Source organism: Sprattus sprattus, assembly GCF_963457725.1.
Source record: "Sprattus sprattus genome assembly, chromosome: 10".
Taxonomy (NCBI): domain Eukaryota; kingdom Metazoa; phylum Chordata; class Actinopteri; order Clupeiformes; family Clupeidae; genus Sprattus; species Sprattus sprattus.
This window is the reverse complement of record NC_137908.1, coordinates 29,887,704-29,906,521: the sequence shown is the minus strand read 5'-3', so window position 1 is coordinate 29,906,521 and position 18,818 is coordinate 29,887,704. Positions and strand designations below refer to the sequence as shown.

Here is an 18,818-nt window from a genome sequence, read left to right as displayed (position 1 = left end):
AAGTCAGCTAACCATCTAGCTAATCTTTGCGAAGATACACCCTTAATCCGGCCCTGCAACAGCATTTCCACAGGCGTATGCATAGTATGTATCACAATAGGCTGAAAGCCAACAATGGGTTCTGTGATCGTTATCATCCAATGCACCGCGAGAACCTGCTGACTGCATGGGTCGAATCCTAACTCCACTGGTGATTTTTTCCGGCTATAATACGCAACAGGACGCAGTTTCCCCCCATGCTTCTGTGCCATAACGCCGCTAAGCGTTTTGTTATGCGCATCTACCTGAATGTGAAAAGGCTTTGATGGATTGGGCAAACCCAGGGCAGGAGCGGAGCATAACTTTTGTTTTAACGCCGTGAACGCCTGTTCGTGGTTTTCATTCCATTCGAGTACATCGTGTGGTTTCGACTTTCCCTTTAACAGTTCATATAACGGTGTTACAATGTTTGCAAAATCGGGCAGAAAGTCACGCAAATAGTTCGCTGTTCCTAAAACTTTTTGCAAAGCGTTCAGTGTGTGGGGTCGTGGTAACTCAGAAATACACTTCCGCCTATTTTCGGTCAGAGAACGACTGTTTTGAGTCAACGTGTGTCCCAGATATTGGACCTCAGGCTTAGCGATTTGTGCCTTGGCTAAGTTCAATTTAAACCCCGCCTCTGCTAAAGTTGTCAGGACGTTGTCCACAACCAGTAGGTGGTCCTTGAGGTCACCCCCCGTCGACACAAGGATGTCATCTACATAATGAGTGACCTCCCCCGTGTCGATCAATGGCCCTAAAATATCTGCCACCGCTCTGTGAAAAATGGCTGGGCTGTTGTGTAAGCCTTGTGGCATGCGTTTCCAAGTATACTGAATTTGATTAATGGTGAAGGCCAATTTCCATTGGTCCTCATGTTTAACCTTGATTGACCAAAACCCGTTCTTAATGTCTAACACTGTGAACCATTTTGCCTCGGTAGAAATGCTTGTTAGGATGGTAGACGGATTAGCAACTATTGCTGTGGCTTTTGGCAGAACCTTATTTAGACGCTGGTAATCAATGCATAAACGCCATTTGCCATTTGGTTTTGGAACCGGTAAACATGGGGAATTAGTGGTGGAACTACAACGTCTCACTATGTCTCTGGTTTCAAGTTGTTTCACAATCTCATGTACCGCGCTCTCCGCTTCTGGTTTAATGCGATACTGTTTTTGTGGCGGAGGAGGCTCTCCCTCAATGCTGAGTTCGAAGTCAATGAGTCCACATTCATTCTCGTGCGTCGCCCAAAGAGACTTGTGTTTATCAATGAGTTGCTGTGTAGGGTCTGCGATGGCTACGGACATTAATCGCGCATGGTCTGGTAACGAAACTCGTTTAGCTGCCTTATTGGTCCTTAGCTCAATCTGCTTCTCAAAACAGTGAATAACAAATCCATGTTTTTTCATAATGTCCATCCCCAACACAGTACCCTCAGTGTTCTCAGGTAAATACCAAAACGGTTCTGTTAACACCGCCACCCCTAGGTCTACTCTGACTGGTTTTGTTTGCGTTGCGGTCATTGTGCCATCCCCAATTCCAATGATTTGAATCGTGCGCGTCGCAAGTGGTAGCGGTATGTCCGTGCAGGAGCACGCAGCTCCAGTATCAATTAAGAGATTTGTTAACCGGCCTCCCAGATTAGCTCTTATTTTAATACGGTTCCCACTGGTTATTATATTACCGACGTCAGCGGAGGCCACGCACCCTCATGCAGAGTTACCCATTTGCGCTTTCAATCTAGCCATGACCTCGCGACATATGTCCTCATAGACCGACGGCGCAGTAGCGATAGTTTTTTCCGGTTTTGCTTGTTCAGTCTGTTTGGCTGCAGGACGCCCGTTCTTTCTAGCGAATTCATTCGGGCGCTGCTGCGCATATCCGTTATTAGGTTGCCCTGTCTCACGGCATCTGTCTGCGTAATGTCCGGGTTTACCGCAAATGTAACAGACTCTTGGCGTTTTGTTAGGCAACTCGCCCCCTTTCCCTTCAGCTAACCAGTTGGTTGTCGCTACCTGCTTAACTTTATTGTTCTGGCTCCGGTGTTCTATTTTAGACCCCCATTCCACTAATGCCTGGAATGTTTTCTCCGGTGGGTCCGATCCGAGAGCTAACGCTTGCTGTATGTTGGGACCGGCATTATTTTGGATCAGCTGTAAAAGTACGTCATTATCGCGGTCGCAATTGTCTATGCCAGAATGTTCCCTAAACGCTACCCACAAACGTTCTGCATACTCCTCGAAGTTCTCTTTCTTTCCCTGATCTAGTTGGAATAACTTATGCCACCCGGAATGCGAAGGCCCTCTCACTAGTAACAGAGCAGTTTTAAGTCTCTCATACATTTGTTCCTGCGTTTCATTCACAGCCTTTTCCATAATCTGCCCTGTTTTTAGTTCCGGTGTTAATTTGTACCGCAGCTCATCTGGGATTGTAAGGAGGGTGATTTGCCACACATCCCTTGGTTCCAAATTGTACACTACCGTTTGCATCATTAACTTTTCCCAGTACGGCAAAAACGGACCCTTTCTGGGCAACATGCCCACTACCGATTTGTGCCTAGTGCATTCGTCGCATGTAAGCGGACGGCTGATCGTAGTCACATCTCCAGTCCCATCAGTCATCGTTTTTATTACCGCCATCTTCTTTTTCCTTATAACCCTACCTGACCTTGTCCTCATCCTATCTGGACTACTTGCTTTTTCTTTTCTCTTATCCTTCTCCCTAGCCGCTGTTAAGGAAGCGCCACCTGAGGCCGCTTTTACCGGAGGAGACTGTGTGTCGTCTTCCTCTTCATCCTCTGAGGCGCTAGTTAAGATCCCTGACATTAACGCCGCATCATCTTCATCGCTATCGTCTTCACCCCCCTCGCCAGTAATCGAGTAAATAGCTGCTTGTTTGATAGCAGAGATGGGAAACCCTGCATCAACACAACAATTCTCGAGAGTGGAGGCGTACTTTTTACCACGACGCAGCTCGTTATTCAGGCTTCTATTTTTCGCTTCCAATGCTTGTCCCTGACTTGCCCATCCATTCTTATCATACGCAAAGCCCTCGATTTGTGCCCGTAGAGTTTTCATTTCGTCTGATCGAAACTTCTCTAAACTACGGACACTGGCCAATTCATTTTCATACGCTGCTACTGTTGCTAGATCATTTCGACGGAGTAGATACATTAATGTCGCCAACAGATGTTTGAATTTCTTTTTCCCTAATAGTTTATGACCTTTGTCAGCGAACCAGCTGAATATCTGGTCATTATCCGATGCTGGAGTGATACCTTCCTCGCACAAAACACGAAGTGTGTCTTTGTATTTTTCTGATGTTAATTTCATGAGCTGTTCACTGGTATGTTCCTGTCCCTCAAAAGCCATTGTTTCCCCTTAGTCTCTTCCCACCGGATTTATACGTCTCCGGTCTACCGTGGGTATGTCGACCCGTTCTACTTATGTGTATATATGTATGAGTGTAGTAACTTGCCCTCAATTTCATACAATAAAGAACAAAATTATACTCACCACAACAGCTGTAGGCCAAGGACAAGAATTAAAATACTCATGTCACACGGGATTTCGAACTGCGCGGAGAAAACGTCACTCAGATGGGATTGGACGTATAGCCCGTCGATCACGTGTCGCCAGGTCACCACTGTAAAACGGAAGTTTCCCGAACCAAAAAAGGGATCGGGCCGTCTGGAAGGCTTTGAGTGGACGATGCTTTCTGTGTTTCTCTGAAAAAGTAATGTTCATTAAAACCTCACATTTAACGCTCGTATTTAATCTGACTCCATTATCTCTGAGATCTGACTCTACTTTTTTGGGAACCCAGTCTAAGTTCCTCTCTTAAACTGTATATAGTTATATTAAATCGTGAGCTGGTCTCCAACCCTATGCACTCATCATCTGTATTTGAATTCCTTCTCTTACTTTCTAATAACCGTGTTCCACACAGTAATAGCGTCATTTAAGGACTTGCCTCGGCCGGCCGATTCCCTTTTTGGACAATTCCACCGTCATAATATGCATCTAGTCTGAGCTAACCACAGAGGTCTCATAATGCTGCTAAAGGTATATTTTCAGCTTGATGGCGTCACGTGATTCAGGGACAGAACGCCAGACTGCTGCCCGTTCCTAGTTTAAAACACGCACACGCAGTACAGAGGCTGATCACCTACCTATCTCTATATTATACATTAACAGTTCACTATGGCATGTCTTAGCTCAGGTGATTATAGCCAGGAACACCCAGCTTGATGCTGGTGTCTGCAACTTAACCCTAGTTAGTATTAGCGGGACACTATATCATAACATCAGTTAATGATTTCAGAAGAAGACAGCGTAGGTCAGAATTTACCAAGTTTATTTTAACAAGAAACAAGTTACCATTAATAGTTATAAAACAATCCTAAAATGAACAAATAAAGCTAACCTAAAAGATTCTAAGTCTACCAGAAAACTAAGTATAAAATCTTACAAGACCCAATAACAAGTAAGAGGACACGAACATACCAGGCTGCTTGACGGCGTCTACACACGAAAACGTGCGGGTCTCTGCTGCAGATGACCTTTGACTCATCCCTACCCTCCCTTTAAATACCCATTCTATTGCTTAATAATTAAACTTAAGACAACTGGTTATTCATGATATTTACCCCCCTTTACTGCCCGAAACCAAGAGGGGGAGAAGGACCCCCTCAGCCAGGAAGGGGTGTAACCTCCTTGGCTCAAAGCCTTTCTGACTTTTCACAGATCCCACCTGGATCAGATCTTTGTGATCTATCTTCTAACTAATATGTACACTTCTAGGATTGAGACCATGTTTCCACTCAGACTGATACCATTAAAATAAGTCCAAACATCATACCAAAATTACTTTGCACTCTTCCATTCTATTTTAACCCTTCTCCTCTTCAGCCCCTTGTCTCAAGCTGTGATCTGGGTATGTGAAAACTCCCAGAGAACAGTTGAATCCACAGGGTGTGTGAGATAAGGCTCCTTGCCAGGGAGAGGTGTCGATTATTATGCAAACCATATGCTCAACCTTTTGTGAGTGGCCCCATAAACCGATCCTTGCCCCCCAGCACTGAGTTCATTATCCTAACACAGATAGAGTTCAAAGCATCCTTGAGAACAATGGGTTCCTTCCTGGTCACAACTTTCTCATCAGACTCTCCGGATCCACCCCAAATGCCTTACAGTGTCCTCAATGCTGAGAAATACAGGCAGATACTAATCCATCATGCAATACCATCAGGGAGGCGTATGATTGGCACCAAATGTATTCTGCAGCAGGAACATAACCCCAAACATACAGCCAATGTCATTAACAACTATCTTCAGCTTAAAGAAGAACAGAAAGTCCTGCAAGTGATGGTATGACCCCCACAGAGCCCTGATCTCTACATCATCGAGTCTGTCTGGGTTTACATGAAGAGACAGAAGAATTTTAGGAAGCCTACATCCACAGAAGATCTGTGGTTAGTTCTCCAAGATGTTTGGAACAATTTACCAGACAAGTTCCTTCAAAAACTGTGCGCAAGTGTATCTGGAAGAATTTATGCTATTTTGAAGGCTAAGGGTGGTCACACCAAATATTGATTTAATTTAGAATTTTCTTCTGTTACTTCACTGCATTTTGTTAATTTATGAAGAATTGATGAAAATAAACTGTTAACACTTCCATTTTTGAAAGAATTCTTAGTTTACAGCATTTTTTCACACCTGCCTAAAACTTTTGCACAGTACTGTATATATATATATGTAATTGGTTGATTGGTTTATTTGGAAATGGAAAGAAGAATTTATGATATAAACTGCTGGATTGGAGATCGTCTGGTAATTTCAACAAATCACTACAAAAGACCTCAGTAAACACACACAATCACAGAGAATTTTGCCATTCCATTTCATTAGTATGAAACAGTTCTGTTCTGTTCAGTTTTCCCCTCAGCTAATAAACCACAGTTGGGAAACAGCGTAATTGTTGGAAACGTTCCATAAGAGGGGGCTTTCCAGAGGCTATACCTGCCAATTAATTAAATATACCATTACATATAGTCCATATTACAGCAGAGAAAGAGAAAGAGGCACTGCGTTCTGTGCAGTACACAAATAATGCATAAATGATAGCAATTACTTCATCAAATGACCATATCATATTTTGGATGTCACTATCACTGTGTGAAGGCCATTACGGACCCCCTAATTGAGTATAACAAGCAAATGTTTTCCATAGAAATACTTTGTATTAAATTACTACAACAATGATATTGTGCCAGAAGCATATTTTATGGTAAGATAATTTAATCAAACTGTAAAAAGCACATAGTGTATATGACATCAGTTAAGGTGAACAGTGCAAAGGATTATCATTCTAAAAAAAACATCTGATTGTAATATATTTCAGTCTGGCTATCAGGAGTAGAATTTGAAACTACAGTGCTGATGGTTTTCTCAGCTGTTTGTCCATACCCGTCACTCAAAACATCTTCCGTCCGTCCGTCCGTCCGTCCGTCCATCTGTCTGAGGAGAGAATAGCCAGACCCAAAAGCATGGACAGATTCTGGCTGTCAACCATTAACTATGAGCTGGCTGATGTGTGTGGGGAGGGTGTAGAGGATGAGGCAGAGGAAGAGGGCAAGAATGGCCAGGATGACTAGAGCGATGATGTACTTCTTGTACTTCTTCCAGATGAAATAGACAAAGGTCTTCAAGGGGTTCACAAACCAGTTGAAGGATGTTTTGGGTCGGCTGAGAGCAAGAGGAATATAGAGAGATACTGCATTAGTCCACTCAGAATTACAGACAGAATATTGTGTCAGTGTATCAGTATGAAGCTGTGCAGTTTGATGACCAATTGACATATTAGGTTTGCAAGTTAAACACTACAAGTTGAGCTAAATTCTGCAAATACAGTACTGCACAGTCTGCACAGCAGTAATTCTGCGATCAGATGCCTCTTCCCCACTCTAATAAACTAAACTAGGAAACCTGTTCAGCTGCACTCTGTATTCCTGCGTGAGAAATGTGTCTCCTGACAGAGCACAGCTTGAAAGGCCAGTCTGGGTGGGACGCTGGGATTGCCTGTGGGTGTGGGCCTTACTTTGGCTTGTCAAGTGGTTCTGGCTCCTTGCGAGCTTTGCCCACAGGGTTCTTCTCAGCGTCCTCCACGGTAACCAACTGGAATTCTGCCTCCACTTTCCCCTGTACAAAACAAATTGTCTACAATTCTGCAATTGACTACATTTCCCAGGATACATGGCATTCTTTATGTGAGTAAATTGTGCAACCTGAAAAAGGTGTCAGAATATCCACATTTACCATGAGCAGGAAAGTATTTCCACCGCTGTCCACAAATTGGAGATCCTCTGGTTTCATCTTACTGCGTTTGCTCCCCTTCTTCTTCTTTTTCTTCTTGTTCTTCTTCTCCTCCTCCGCCTCTCTCTCCTCCCTCTCGATGTCCTCCTGGCTCTTAAGCTTAATGAAGGGCCACCAGCCCTTCATCCTCTTGCTGTTGAAGATGGAGAAGCGAGGCGTTGCTTTGTCCTTCGCCATCTTCACGCTGCTCTGCTCGGACGACTTGGCAGCCCGTACCATGTCGTTGAGGCGCAGCTCGATGGAGCCTGGAGAAAAGAGAGCAGGTGGAAGACAGCATGTGAAACAGTGTTTCTGTTGATTGGGGACATGTGATCCTCAGCACTGAGGATAAGGGCATCTGTACCTGTCAGTAAGCCATTGTAATCATGTTCATATTATTCATTGTAATGGAATACTATTAGGTAGGCATATATATGTATATATATCAATGTAAAGCCTGCAGAGATGACTAAGTGTAGTGTGCAGTAGTATGGCATGTAACTTTATTTGTCTAACTCATTTTACAAAGTTTAAACATTCCCCAATGGTCTTTACAATTCCAGTTGCCCACATTTAGGTGTTTAGGAGGGTATTGCCATTTCCAATTTAAGTATTTGATGGGTGCTTTTCCCCTCTGTGCGATGAGTTAATAGGAACGAAGAGAGACCAATTGACAATTGGTGTGTCAAATAATGAACTCAAGCAGCACCTATCTACCATGTTTTATCACAGAAAGATTAGAACATTTGCTCTCAAGTTGTCCAACTAAGAGAAGCAACTTATCTTAGAGACATTTATTTTTTCCAACCGTAATCCAACAGAGGAGCATTTTTTCTCTCTCAAACCTTTGAAGCATAAATGGATGTTGTTTTTATGTTGGATTAGCTGCCTGCTCCTTTCTTCTTCATTTTCTTTCTCTGCATATGCTTTTTTGAAATTCGTTTTGCTTCATTAAAATGAAGAGATACTTATTTGTAGCCTGTCACTGACTGTGGCAAGGCACTAATGGAATATACTAATGGAAATGTGTATCTGTGCTTTAAGTCCATTTAGATACAAATGTTTGCTAAATGAGTAAATGTAGATCTGAATGGAATAGAATAATGGCAGAGGTGGAGACCCTAAAGAAGTGACAGTGAATAAATGTCTTTCTGAATTCAGACAGAGATGGGGATCGTGTATCTGGGACTCGTGAAACCTGCCCAGAATGGTGACTACCAGCGCATGTGACAAGATCCTCTCAGAGCACAGCAGGCAGTGATGGCTATAGTGTTCATGCTCTGAGCTGCCTCGCATGATAAAAGCATGCCCTCACTCCAATTCCCAAGTCAAGGGGATTGAGTGAGCTCTTCTGATGGCTTGAAAGCATCAGGGTAAATGCATGCTCCATTAAAGGGTTTCTTCTTGGCTCTGAACTAGCGCTGCAGACTTGGCTAACACATACAGTATAGCATTTTTTTTTCAATTGAATGGACTATTTCTGTTAACAGATCATGATAAACTAGAATTGTGTCCATTGCTTCTTGATATGTTACCCATTGTGATTCATTACATGTTCTCCCATTGTCTACCTCTACCTCTACCATGTTTTATCACAGAAAGATTAGAACATTTGCTCTCAAGTTGTCCAACTAAGAGAATTGTGTAACTTGATGAACTTAACCTAACTTAATTTATGTTCTATGTATGTTTTCACCTAAGAAGTCGTTGGCTGCGATGCGGTCATAGTCCCACACCTGCAGCACCAGCACAGGGGGCTGCCTGAACTCCGACTCCTCCAGGGAGAAAAAGGACTCCTTCTTCTTGTAGGTGATCTCCTTCTCAGTGGGCAGGTAGTCGAAGTGGAAGACGAAACGCCAGTTAAAATTCCCCTCACCCGTCAGGGAGTTAAAATGCACATCAGTCTCCTGCTTCTCACCCTCCAACCCTTTAATCCACCTACAGGAAGCACACACATGAACATACATAAACACACAGTGGTGTACACACAATAGCACACTCTTACACTGAAACACAATGCGGTACACACAATAACACACTTTTACACTGAAATACAATGCGGTACGCACAATAGCACACTCTAACAAAGAAACACATTGGTGTTTTCACAATAGCACACTCTTACACAGAAACACAAGCACAGATGCACATTCAGTATAGACACACACACATAAGCGCAATGACTATACTGGGTATCTGTGTGTGTGTGCGTGTGTGTGTGTGTGTGTGTGTGTGTGTGTGTGTGTGTGTGTGTGTGTGTGTGTGTGTGTGTGTGTGTTGTGTGTGTGTGTGTGTGTGTGTGTGTGTCTGTGTGTATGTGTGTGTGTGTGTGTGTGTGTGTGTGTGTGTGTGTCCGTGTGTGTCTGTGTAGGTGTGTGTATGTGTGTGGTGTGTGTGTGTGTGTGTGTGTGTGTGTGTGTGTGTGTGTGTGTGTGTGTGTGTGTGTGTGTGTGTGTGTGTGTGTGTGTGTGTTTGTGTGGTTTATTTCTGGTTGTAACCAGCCTAGTAGATGCCTCTGAGTGGTCTCCTACCCTTTGACATAAATGTCACTGGAGGGCTCGCCTGTGAAGGGGTTCACATCATCAAGCACCACATCATCCGTGTTCCAGATGATGACCCTCAGCTCATAGCTGATGAGAAACACAGATAAACACACTGAACACAGAGCATCTGCTGGGCTGTAACATTCAGCAACATCCAATCCAGTCACTCTGCTCTGGGGCACCGACAATACAGGAGTGTTTGGACACGAAAATTAAATCACGTGAAGCAGATAAAAGCTTTTGGAGCTAATGCACTACCTTATGGGGAGTCTGGGTTTGATGTCGACCGGTGGAGGGGCAGGCACATCCACAGGGAACATATCAACCCACATGTGCACATAACCCTGCAAAAAAAACAGCCATGGAGTCAGGCAGGTAAGCGACACAGAGAAGAGGTGCCTAGTGTCTAGACCTCTAGTCTGTTTTCATATGGATGTTTCCCAGACAAAGCAGTGTCTTGAGGATTTGATTCACATTTGTTGTGGCATTCCGACGGTGAATGTGTGTATTATTCATTATGTCAAGTGTCAAGTAGGCACACGGTCATGCAGCCCAAAACTATTTACTTTTGCTGGTATAGCTAGTAGGTGAAGCCTCATCCATGTCTATCATCCTCAGAAAATGTACTTACAATGACTGTACAGTGGCCTAAAATCACATATATTTTTGCTATGACACTGAAAGAAATAACGGCAGAAATCTTTGCAGGTATTCATTGCCTGGTTTTAGCCTGTGCCAAGTAATTATCTTTCTACTCAAATGAAGTCTGGGATTTAGCTGTTTGATACAGCTGTCCTGTCCTAATATATACTGTATATTAAAAATTCCACAAATTTAGTAAAAACAAAAACACAGGTTTGTGACTGTGACTGTTGCGGTAAGAGCTGAGGGGTGGGGGGCATCACCTGGGGCAGGCCGGGCTTGTCGGGGTGGAGGAGGGAGCGGACCTCCACGTGCTCGGGCACCAAGGGGCACGCTGTCACGCAGAACTCCCGCATCTCCCCCCAGCGGTGCAGCACGCTCAGGGCCTTGTGCTCGTCCAGCTCCGTCATGTCCTCCTCCGTCTTCTTGTTCTTCTTCAGCAGCTCTGCAGGGGGGGAGGGGGAGGGAGGCAATAGGGAGATGGCTGCTGCTTCATCTGGGTCTAACCCTGTCTCAGAATTACACACTGCAGCTTTTGTCATTGCACTGAGGGTAATGCTTTTTCAATGGAGGGGCTCTTCCAGGCGATTAGATGTGTAAGTACCATGGATCTTATATGGTGTTTAGGTGCTAAACAGCTTGACGGAATCCATTACAGGCTATAGAGTGTCCTTGAAGCACTCATATCTATGTTGTTCTGCGTTGGGAATAACAGGTGCAACCAAAGAGCTTGGGCTCTAAGAGAAGAAAGAAAGAGAGACAGAGAGAGAGAGAAAGAGAAAGAGAGGGAGAGAGAGAGAGAGAGAGAGAGAGAGGGAGAGAGCGAGAGATCTACACACCCTCGGGGAAAGCCTCTGGGGGAACTTTGAATATCTTGTTCAGCACTTTGATTTCTGAATCCCGGTATTCCGGAGAGGGGATCCCATTTTTGCGGCACAGCTCAGCCAGGACTGCCGATGGTTTCTTGGCGTCCCTCCACTTATTATAGCCATCCCTGTGGGCAGCAGAGCACATCTGTTCACAGAGGCTGTGTGTGCGGACTCTTTCCAGAACAAAGGCTCATATAGTAGGAGGCTCCATTAAAGCATACAAATACACAGGTAAGAAAAGTGTGCTTTGTTGCAGATGTTCATAAATGGCTCAAACTGGCATTGTAGTAAATATGTGTCACTTACCATATTCCATGCTCTACACACAAGATGTAAAATCTTTGAATTGCTCAACGTGTAAACTCTTTAAATGACCACTCCATGATAATAATCACAGCTAGCTGAGAACCATGGACCTATGGCTAGCTAGCCAGTGGTATTGAGAGCCATATGGTCAATACGTTTAAAAAACAGCTGTGCACAATTGGTTTGTCAAGGTCAGTTGCCACTCACTTGTCATAGTAGAGTGCAATACCACAGCCAGCTCGGTGTCGGCTGTAGAAGCGGTTCTCCAGATCGATGCGTGTTTCACCAATCAGGTCGTCCGAGCCCACCAGGTCATGGTCATACACCAGGAGAGTGACCTCTGTCTCCAGAGGGAAGGACACGTTCAGCTCAAACACTCTGCGAAAACAAAACAGACACACATTACAGTCATCTCTCACAGGACCGCAGGGGGATAGGACCATATGTGATGTGACAGAACATTTTGTACATCCGACAACAGATGGCACTATTAAATATAATGCTATGCTTCCCTTAACATTAAAAATACAGCATGAAATGTATTATTATAATATTAAATTGTATATGTTATATTACTCTACATTGTATATTAGATTTTCAGAATCGTACTCACTCTCCAAACACGGGGTTGAGCTGTTTGGGGATGTAGCGCTCCTTGCAGTCCATTTGCTGTTGTCCCACCCTCACCACCACATAGGGGTCAGCCTTACCATTGGGGTCGCTGGGGGCCAGGTTTGTGGCCTTGGGGGTCCAGGAGAGAGTTGCATAAAAGAAGCACCATGTACAACATCAAATGACAACTCATTTTGTAGCTCTGTCAAAGGTGCTGTGTCAATTTTGTTCAACAGTTCTTAATCCCATGAAGGCATTCATTGTACATTCTGAAGAAATAAGCCCATATTTATCACCATAAAACATAAAAAAACAACATCCATAACTGTTTTTATACCACCTATTACTATGTATGGTCTGTTGATTATCAGTTGGTGAACTGCCAAATGAGTTTATTTGAAATCCCATGTGTCACGTAGTGAAGGGCTACAGTGATGCGGCAGAAGGACACTGCACATTGACCTGAGGAGATGAGGAGTGAACTCAGTGTTAGGCTAGTGTACCTTGACCACATAAATCCTCACGAGGACTTTCGTGGGAGTGTTTTTGGGAACACCACTGGTGATCTGGCCTTCAGCATCCTCGTCCTCCTTAGAAATGGGGTAAATCAGGAACGAGCCCTGCACACAAACGCACGCACGCACGCACACACGCATGCACGCACACATTTTGCGGTCAATAACTACAACTGCAGTTGTGTAATGGTGTTCTTTTCTTTTGGAATTGAAAAGTGATTCAGAGACGTCCTTGAAATAAATGGCATTTCTTGTCATTGTTCACCTTATACTTTCCCATGGTCCTTTCAAACTCGTCCTCGTCCTCCTCCTCGAAGTTGGACTTGCCCTTATAGATGGGGAAGATGTGCAGCCAGTCCATGAACTGGCTGAACTCATTTTCCAGCTCTGACTTGTACAGCTGTGGGGTGAGAAGAGAGCCGGCAGTCATAAATACTGGCCCTGCATAATGCCCCCTCACAGGGACGGCGTTAGAGGTCATTATGGCCTAAATAAATAGAAACCTGGAGGGTGGCGATCATTTTTCGCTTGGGTTTCGGTGGCTCGATTTCAATCGCCATGGCGTCATCGTCCTCGGCATCCAGGGCAGACATGTTGAGGTTCTCTCCCTCTGCTGAATGAAATATGAAATGGAGGGGGGGGAGGGGGGTGATTGTGAGAGCCTGACGCCCAGAGGCCCAGAGCATACAGCTTGCAGCACGGCTGACTAATCACTCCAAGAGCACCAGGGAGACGTTCACAGCATATCGTGACTGAGAGAGACTTAGCGCTTGAGCTGCTAACAGGGCTATCACGTTAAAAATAATGGCACTTTAGGACAGATTAAATCAGTGGGGTGTTTCGAATTGAAGCAAAAAAACATGAATGTAAGAAACCCTCAATCTGCTCAGCAGGCAATTATCAACAGAACAGAAACAAAAGTGACATACATTTATTTTAGTTTTGACAGACTCAAGGGACACTAAGAGAAACCAGGCACGGTGTTTTGTTTCTGCTCATGACTATTTGTTCACAATAATTACATTTAGATCAACAATATGAAACAGATTGCTTTGTCCAGAAGTCAAATACAGAGTTTTAGCACTTGTATTGAGTACACTGGCACTGATATTGTCTTTGTGCGGCAGGGAAATGGTGGTCTTGTTTTAGAGGCACCTTTAAAAGTCGTGAGTACCCAACGATTGTGGGAACTCACGTATGTGCTGTACCTGCTTCTTGTTGGTCTTCCATGTCCTCCATGTCCTTTTCCTCCTAAAACAGATGAGAGTCTGTACTGTCTGTACTTTCTCTGAATTTATTGATTGGTTCTCTGATCTTAATGATTATTTGTGGATTATTTTTGCTCTCCATTACAGAGTTGTTTGCACATATTTGAAGCAGATTAAATCAGGTAATTTGATTAGTCAGTCTCACCTGCTTCTCAAGCTCTGCCATTGAGGCATAGTATTTGGACCACCAATCAAGCTCTTCCTTGTCTGGTGTCTCCTCTTCAAGTTCCTCCTCTTTGGTTTTCCCCTTCTTAAAGGGAGCCTGGAGGAACATGTAAAATGCATGAGCTTTACCACCTCGGGGAAAAAGATGCTACATCTGGTTATGAGTAATGTCTTCAAGGTATTCAATACATCATCTGGTGGGTCATACCGGTATATGCAGCCATTATAGGCGGAACTAGAGGGAACGCTCACATCACTGCAGTTCATTCGGCAAAACTATCACACAGGATGTTTCCCCAAATTATGTGTCCACTGGATCATAGTAATGAATGTGGATTTGCATATGTTTAGTTTGATTTGCAGTAAAGTGAATACAGATGGGAGAGAAAATACACTGACAGAAAAAAAAATACAATTTGACCATGTAAGGGAGTATGAAGTTCTTACAACCAATGAGAACAGATGTCAGAAAAATTGTTTTTCTGGAATTGTTGTAGGACATTCTGTAGCATTCAAAATGGGAGGAATGGACAGAGAAACATAGAGAATGGTGTGTACAGAAAACAGAAAAGGAGAAAAACAGTGACAGAGAAGACAAGAAAGTATCAAAAGACATTAAGAGGAAGGGAAAAGGAGAGATAGTGAGAAAGAATATTCCCCATGGAAAAAACTGTGAAACATAAAAGGACACTACGCGTGAAAAAGCGTTGAGGCTGCGAGAGTGCATCAGATCAAAGGGCTCCCATTATCCAGACGGAAGGAGATCCTGCTGAGAGCCCAACATTTAATTACACCATTGAGCCATCAAGCACCACCACTACAAACCATCAGAGCAGCGTTCAACCTGTGTGTGTTTGTGTGTGTGTGTGTGTGTGTGTGTGTGAGTGAGCCATCAAGTGTGAGTGCACCACACATCCTAATCAGTGGGCTCAACAGGGCCAAGATGTGACTCTCTCTCCTCTGCAAGGGGGCAGGGGGCCACAGAGAGAGCCAAGGAGGCAGGCGCAGCAAGACGTGCTAAATGGCACAGAGCTGACAGACGCTGAGCGCGCTTATGACAGCCTCTCATTACGCGCCACTGTGGAGAGAGCCAACTGCCACGAAACCAACTTCATACTCTCGGTTCAGAACATCCATACGACCTGCACCGTTTAATAATAATGCTGATCCAATGGGAGCAAGAGAAGCAGGCTAATAGACAAGTGCAGAGTGTTAAGTACTGAGGTGAGTAAGGATCTGATTCAGTCAGTGTGGTTAATGTCACAGTTTGTATGTTTGAGATAAGGTCAGAACTATGAAAAATAAACTGTGAGAAACCCACAGCAAAGACAAGAATGTTATATGCATTGAAAAAGGCTAAAAGCTTAGAGTAGAACTCCATTAAACCCATTTGTACTCTAGGATGGAGCTTAGGAATAGCTGTATGCTTATAGCTGTGTGCCATGTGGTTTGTTAAACATCTACACTGCTTCCTACGTACTGAGCTGAGGTTGATCAACTTAGGTGTTGTCGCTCAATTGTTTGAAAACAAATCTAGGGTGGGCTAGCCGCTTGTGGGCTGTGGCCGAAAAACTCACCGTGACCAGGTTAATGGGGTTGACGGGAATTTTGGAGGCCTTCAGGGGAAGTCCGCCCAGACCCATGTTTATCACAGCGTGTAGAGGTGTGGCCTTCTTTGGAGGATTCCACTCTAATCACCAATAACAACAGCATAGAGATCAACAAACAACTCTCAAAATCATACAACACATATTCCAAACCTATACATAGGACAGTAGTGTGTGCATTGTATTTCACTGTGTTTGCCCACTCCGTCACTTTTAATATCTCCAAATATTGAACAATTGAATCATGCATTTTCCCACACTCATTCTTATAACTGAATCCTAAGAAATATAATGTATTAGTTTCTAGTTGCACCACTATTAGCACTTATTTTAAGCAGAGTAAGGACAGACTTAATTTCAGTGGAGACACCATGTTCGGGATAGCTGACTGCATCTCCAAAAAAAAAGTAAAGCAGGGCAATTTACACAGCCACAGCAGTTTATCTCAGCTCTGCACATTGAGGGACTCATAGTGCCCAAACTCATATCTCCCACACACATAAAAGCAAAAGCGCTCTTCTGCTTGTAAGTCAAACATGGCGTTTTCAAACAGGTAGAAAAGAGAGGGCTGAATGCCTGCCACAGCCATGGTCGTCCTCACCAGGTGGCTCGGGTTCCTCCTCCTCTTCCTCCCTCCACTCGTCCAGGTCTCTGGGAGCAAAGTGCATGAGGCTCTGCACCACGTGGGAGCCCACCAGCACCAGCCGTCCAAACGCCCGCTGCTCCATCACAAAGATGGTCAGAGGAGGATGTAGGTACACCAGCTCTGGCAGCTCCTGGGGACGACACACAGCAGGGGACACATGAGGGCAATACAGGGAAATATAGGGGCATGAAACATATGGGGCCAGAACACAGAAATACAAGGACGTCGAAATCACTGGGCCAAATGCAGTAGGAGTAGGTATGGACAACGAGAATCAACACAGGATGCTACGGTAGTGTGAGGACAATAATAGAAAAATGATCATGAGTCAAATGGGATGACTTATGGGATAACTGGGAGATGGAAAATTAAAGCACCATGTAGAGAGTGGGAAAACTAAAAATATTGTACACGATACAAGATTGATTGATGAAATGTGTCTAGTGTAGTGTAGTGCAATGACTTACCAACATTAATAAATGATGGGATAGCTAATTAGAAACGGTGCTAGCGAACAGAAAATTAATATTAAAATGCATGCAATAGATAGAGTGTTCTGAGAATACATGATTGCTTGAAGTGAAGACACAATTAAACTAAAGGCCTGAATCAAGACAGTAAAGTGTATTCATCTGTTAAGCATACATTAATATTTAAAAGAGCCTTTGATGGGTTTCATCAAGTGGCTGTAATTTAATAAGTATCTTTCCCCTTGGCTCTAATAGTTGGAATTTCTGCATCACATTGATCCATCTTCCACAAGCAAAAACATTTTAAACAAATACAAAATCGAGGTGGGGAAAGAAACTGGTTGAATTGATCCATTCCAATCCAGAATAACAGGCTCTCTTACCACATCAAAGTGCTTGACCATCTCAGTGAAGTTTGGATTCAGTTTGTAGCTCTCGATCTCCTCCGACTCTATCATCTGGCCCGCACACTCAATCCGCACCTGAGGCTTCTCCACTTCAAACAGATTCACCCGTCTCAGATCCCTTAGACCCCAGTACAGCACCTACACACAAAACCAGCATGCCAAAATACAAGAACACACACAAACAAAACCATTATGCCAAAATACAAATACACAAACACACACGCACGCTTACATATGGACAAAGACACAAAACCAATAAATCCACAAACAGTATTGTGCAAGACAAGGTCTATACTCTGCAAAGCAATGCATGCATGACTATTGCATTCAATCTTTTTAGTGCACAGAATGTAATATCTGATGTGGCTAAAACTATTTCATGTGTGAGTGACCTTGTTGAAACAGGGCTTTACATGCTTAATTACTTTAAGTGCTGAAGCATCTTTACTGGTTTTAGTAATGCACAGCGGTCTAAACAAAGACACTAATCAGAAAAACACCCCAAACAAAACAACAAGGCCGACCTGGCAAGGCATACATGCAAACATGTTCATCCCAAAGTGTAATTGAATGTGATACGAACATCAAGCTCACAGCATGAGCATTACTTATCAGTTCCGCCAATCTAGACCCATGTAGGGTTTTAGATTTATGTTGAATATAAAAAAAAAATGTAATCACTTTCTTTGTGATGAACTCAAACTGCTGATAACACCAAGGTCATGAGCTCAATACAAAGTAAATACACATTGATGAAAATGTACATCTGCACTGTAAGTCACTTTGGATAAATGCACCTGCTAAATGAATACATGGAAATGTACTTGAACACTTCATTCACAGCAACATAAGTCATGTATCTTAAAATAAATCCTAAATGATGCATCGTGCTCTGGAACACCAAGCAACGTTGTACTCTGACCTGATATACTTCTCCAAAAAAGTTCTCTTGCGAAATAGCGATGTAACTCATTACTGAATAGACATTTAATCCAAATAAATACTGATAGAGCAGAGTATTTCTTTAATAAAGTAAATTGCAGCTTGACAAAACCCTGTAGTCACTTTTGACTCAGCACAGATGTTTAATTACTGTTTATTTCCAGATGTTTCTCTCACCTCGATCCTGAATTTGCGCAGCACGGGCCGGACTCCCTCTGGGATGATGTAACACCTCTCCTCTGTCAGGAACTCAGGCTCCCGGGGGGCCACATCCGCGGGAAGGGAAGGCTGCAGGCATAATCCACGCACGCACGCACGCACGCACGCACGCACGCACGCACGCACACACACACACACACACACACACACACACACACACACACACACACACACACACACACACACACACACACACACACACACACACACACACACACACACACACACACACACACA

General features: G+C 43.8%; 1 protein-coding gene across 1 annotated transcript in view; it reads right to left on the bottom strand.

The window, feature by feature from the left end:
• Positions 1-6,583: 6,583 nt before the first annotated feature.
• Positions 6,584-18,818, bottom strand: part of fer1l4 (fer-1 like family member 4) — a gene marked incomplete at both ends in the record, with an annotated part of 31,464 nt that continues 19,229 nt past the window's right edge. Inside the window, 19 exons of the mRNA XM_080845663.1 lie at positions 6,584-6,764; positions 7,117-7,217; positions 7,335-7,636; positions 9,067-9,308; positions 9,902-10,000; positions 10,172-10,257; positions 10,819-11,000; positions 11,395-11,549; positions 11,938-12,108; positions 12,344-12,471; positions 12,846-12,962; positions 13,123-13,257; positions 13,361-13,470; positions 14,066-14,108; positions 14,271-14,387; positions 15,868-15,980; positions 16,499-16,673; positions 17,397-17,558; positions 18,540-18,650. Coding sequence (XP_080701789.1) covers positions 6,584-6,764; positions 7,117-7,217; positions 7,335-7,636; positions 9,067-9,308; positions 9,902-10,000; positions 10,172-10,257; positions 10,819-11,000; positions 11,395-11,549; positions 11,938-12,108; positions 12,344-12,471; positions 12,846-12,962; positions 13,123-13,257; positions 13,361-13,470; positions 14,066-14,108; positions 14,271-14,387; positions 15,868-15,980; positions 16,499-16,673; positions 17,397-17,558; positions 18,540-18,650 — 2,730 coding nt within the window. The remainder of the gene's footprint in view (positions 6,765-7,116; positions 7,218-7,334; positions 7,637-9,066; positions 9,309-9,901; positions 10,001-10,171; positions 10,258-10,818; positions 11,001-11,394; positions 11,550-11,937; positions 12,109-12,343; positions 12,472-12,845; positions 12,963-13,122; positions 13,258-13,360; positions 13,471-14,065; positions 14,109-14,270; positions 14,388-15,867; positions 15,981-16,498; positions 16,674-17,396; positions 17,559-18,539; positions 18,651-18,818) is intronic.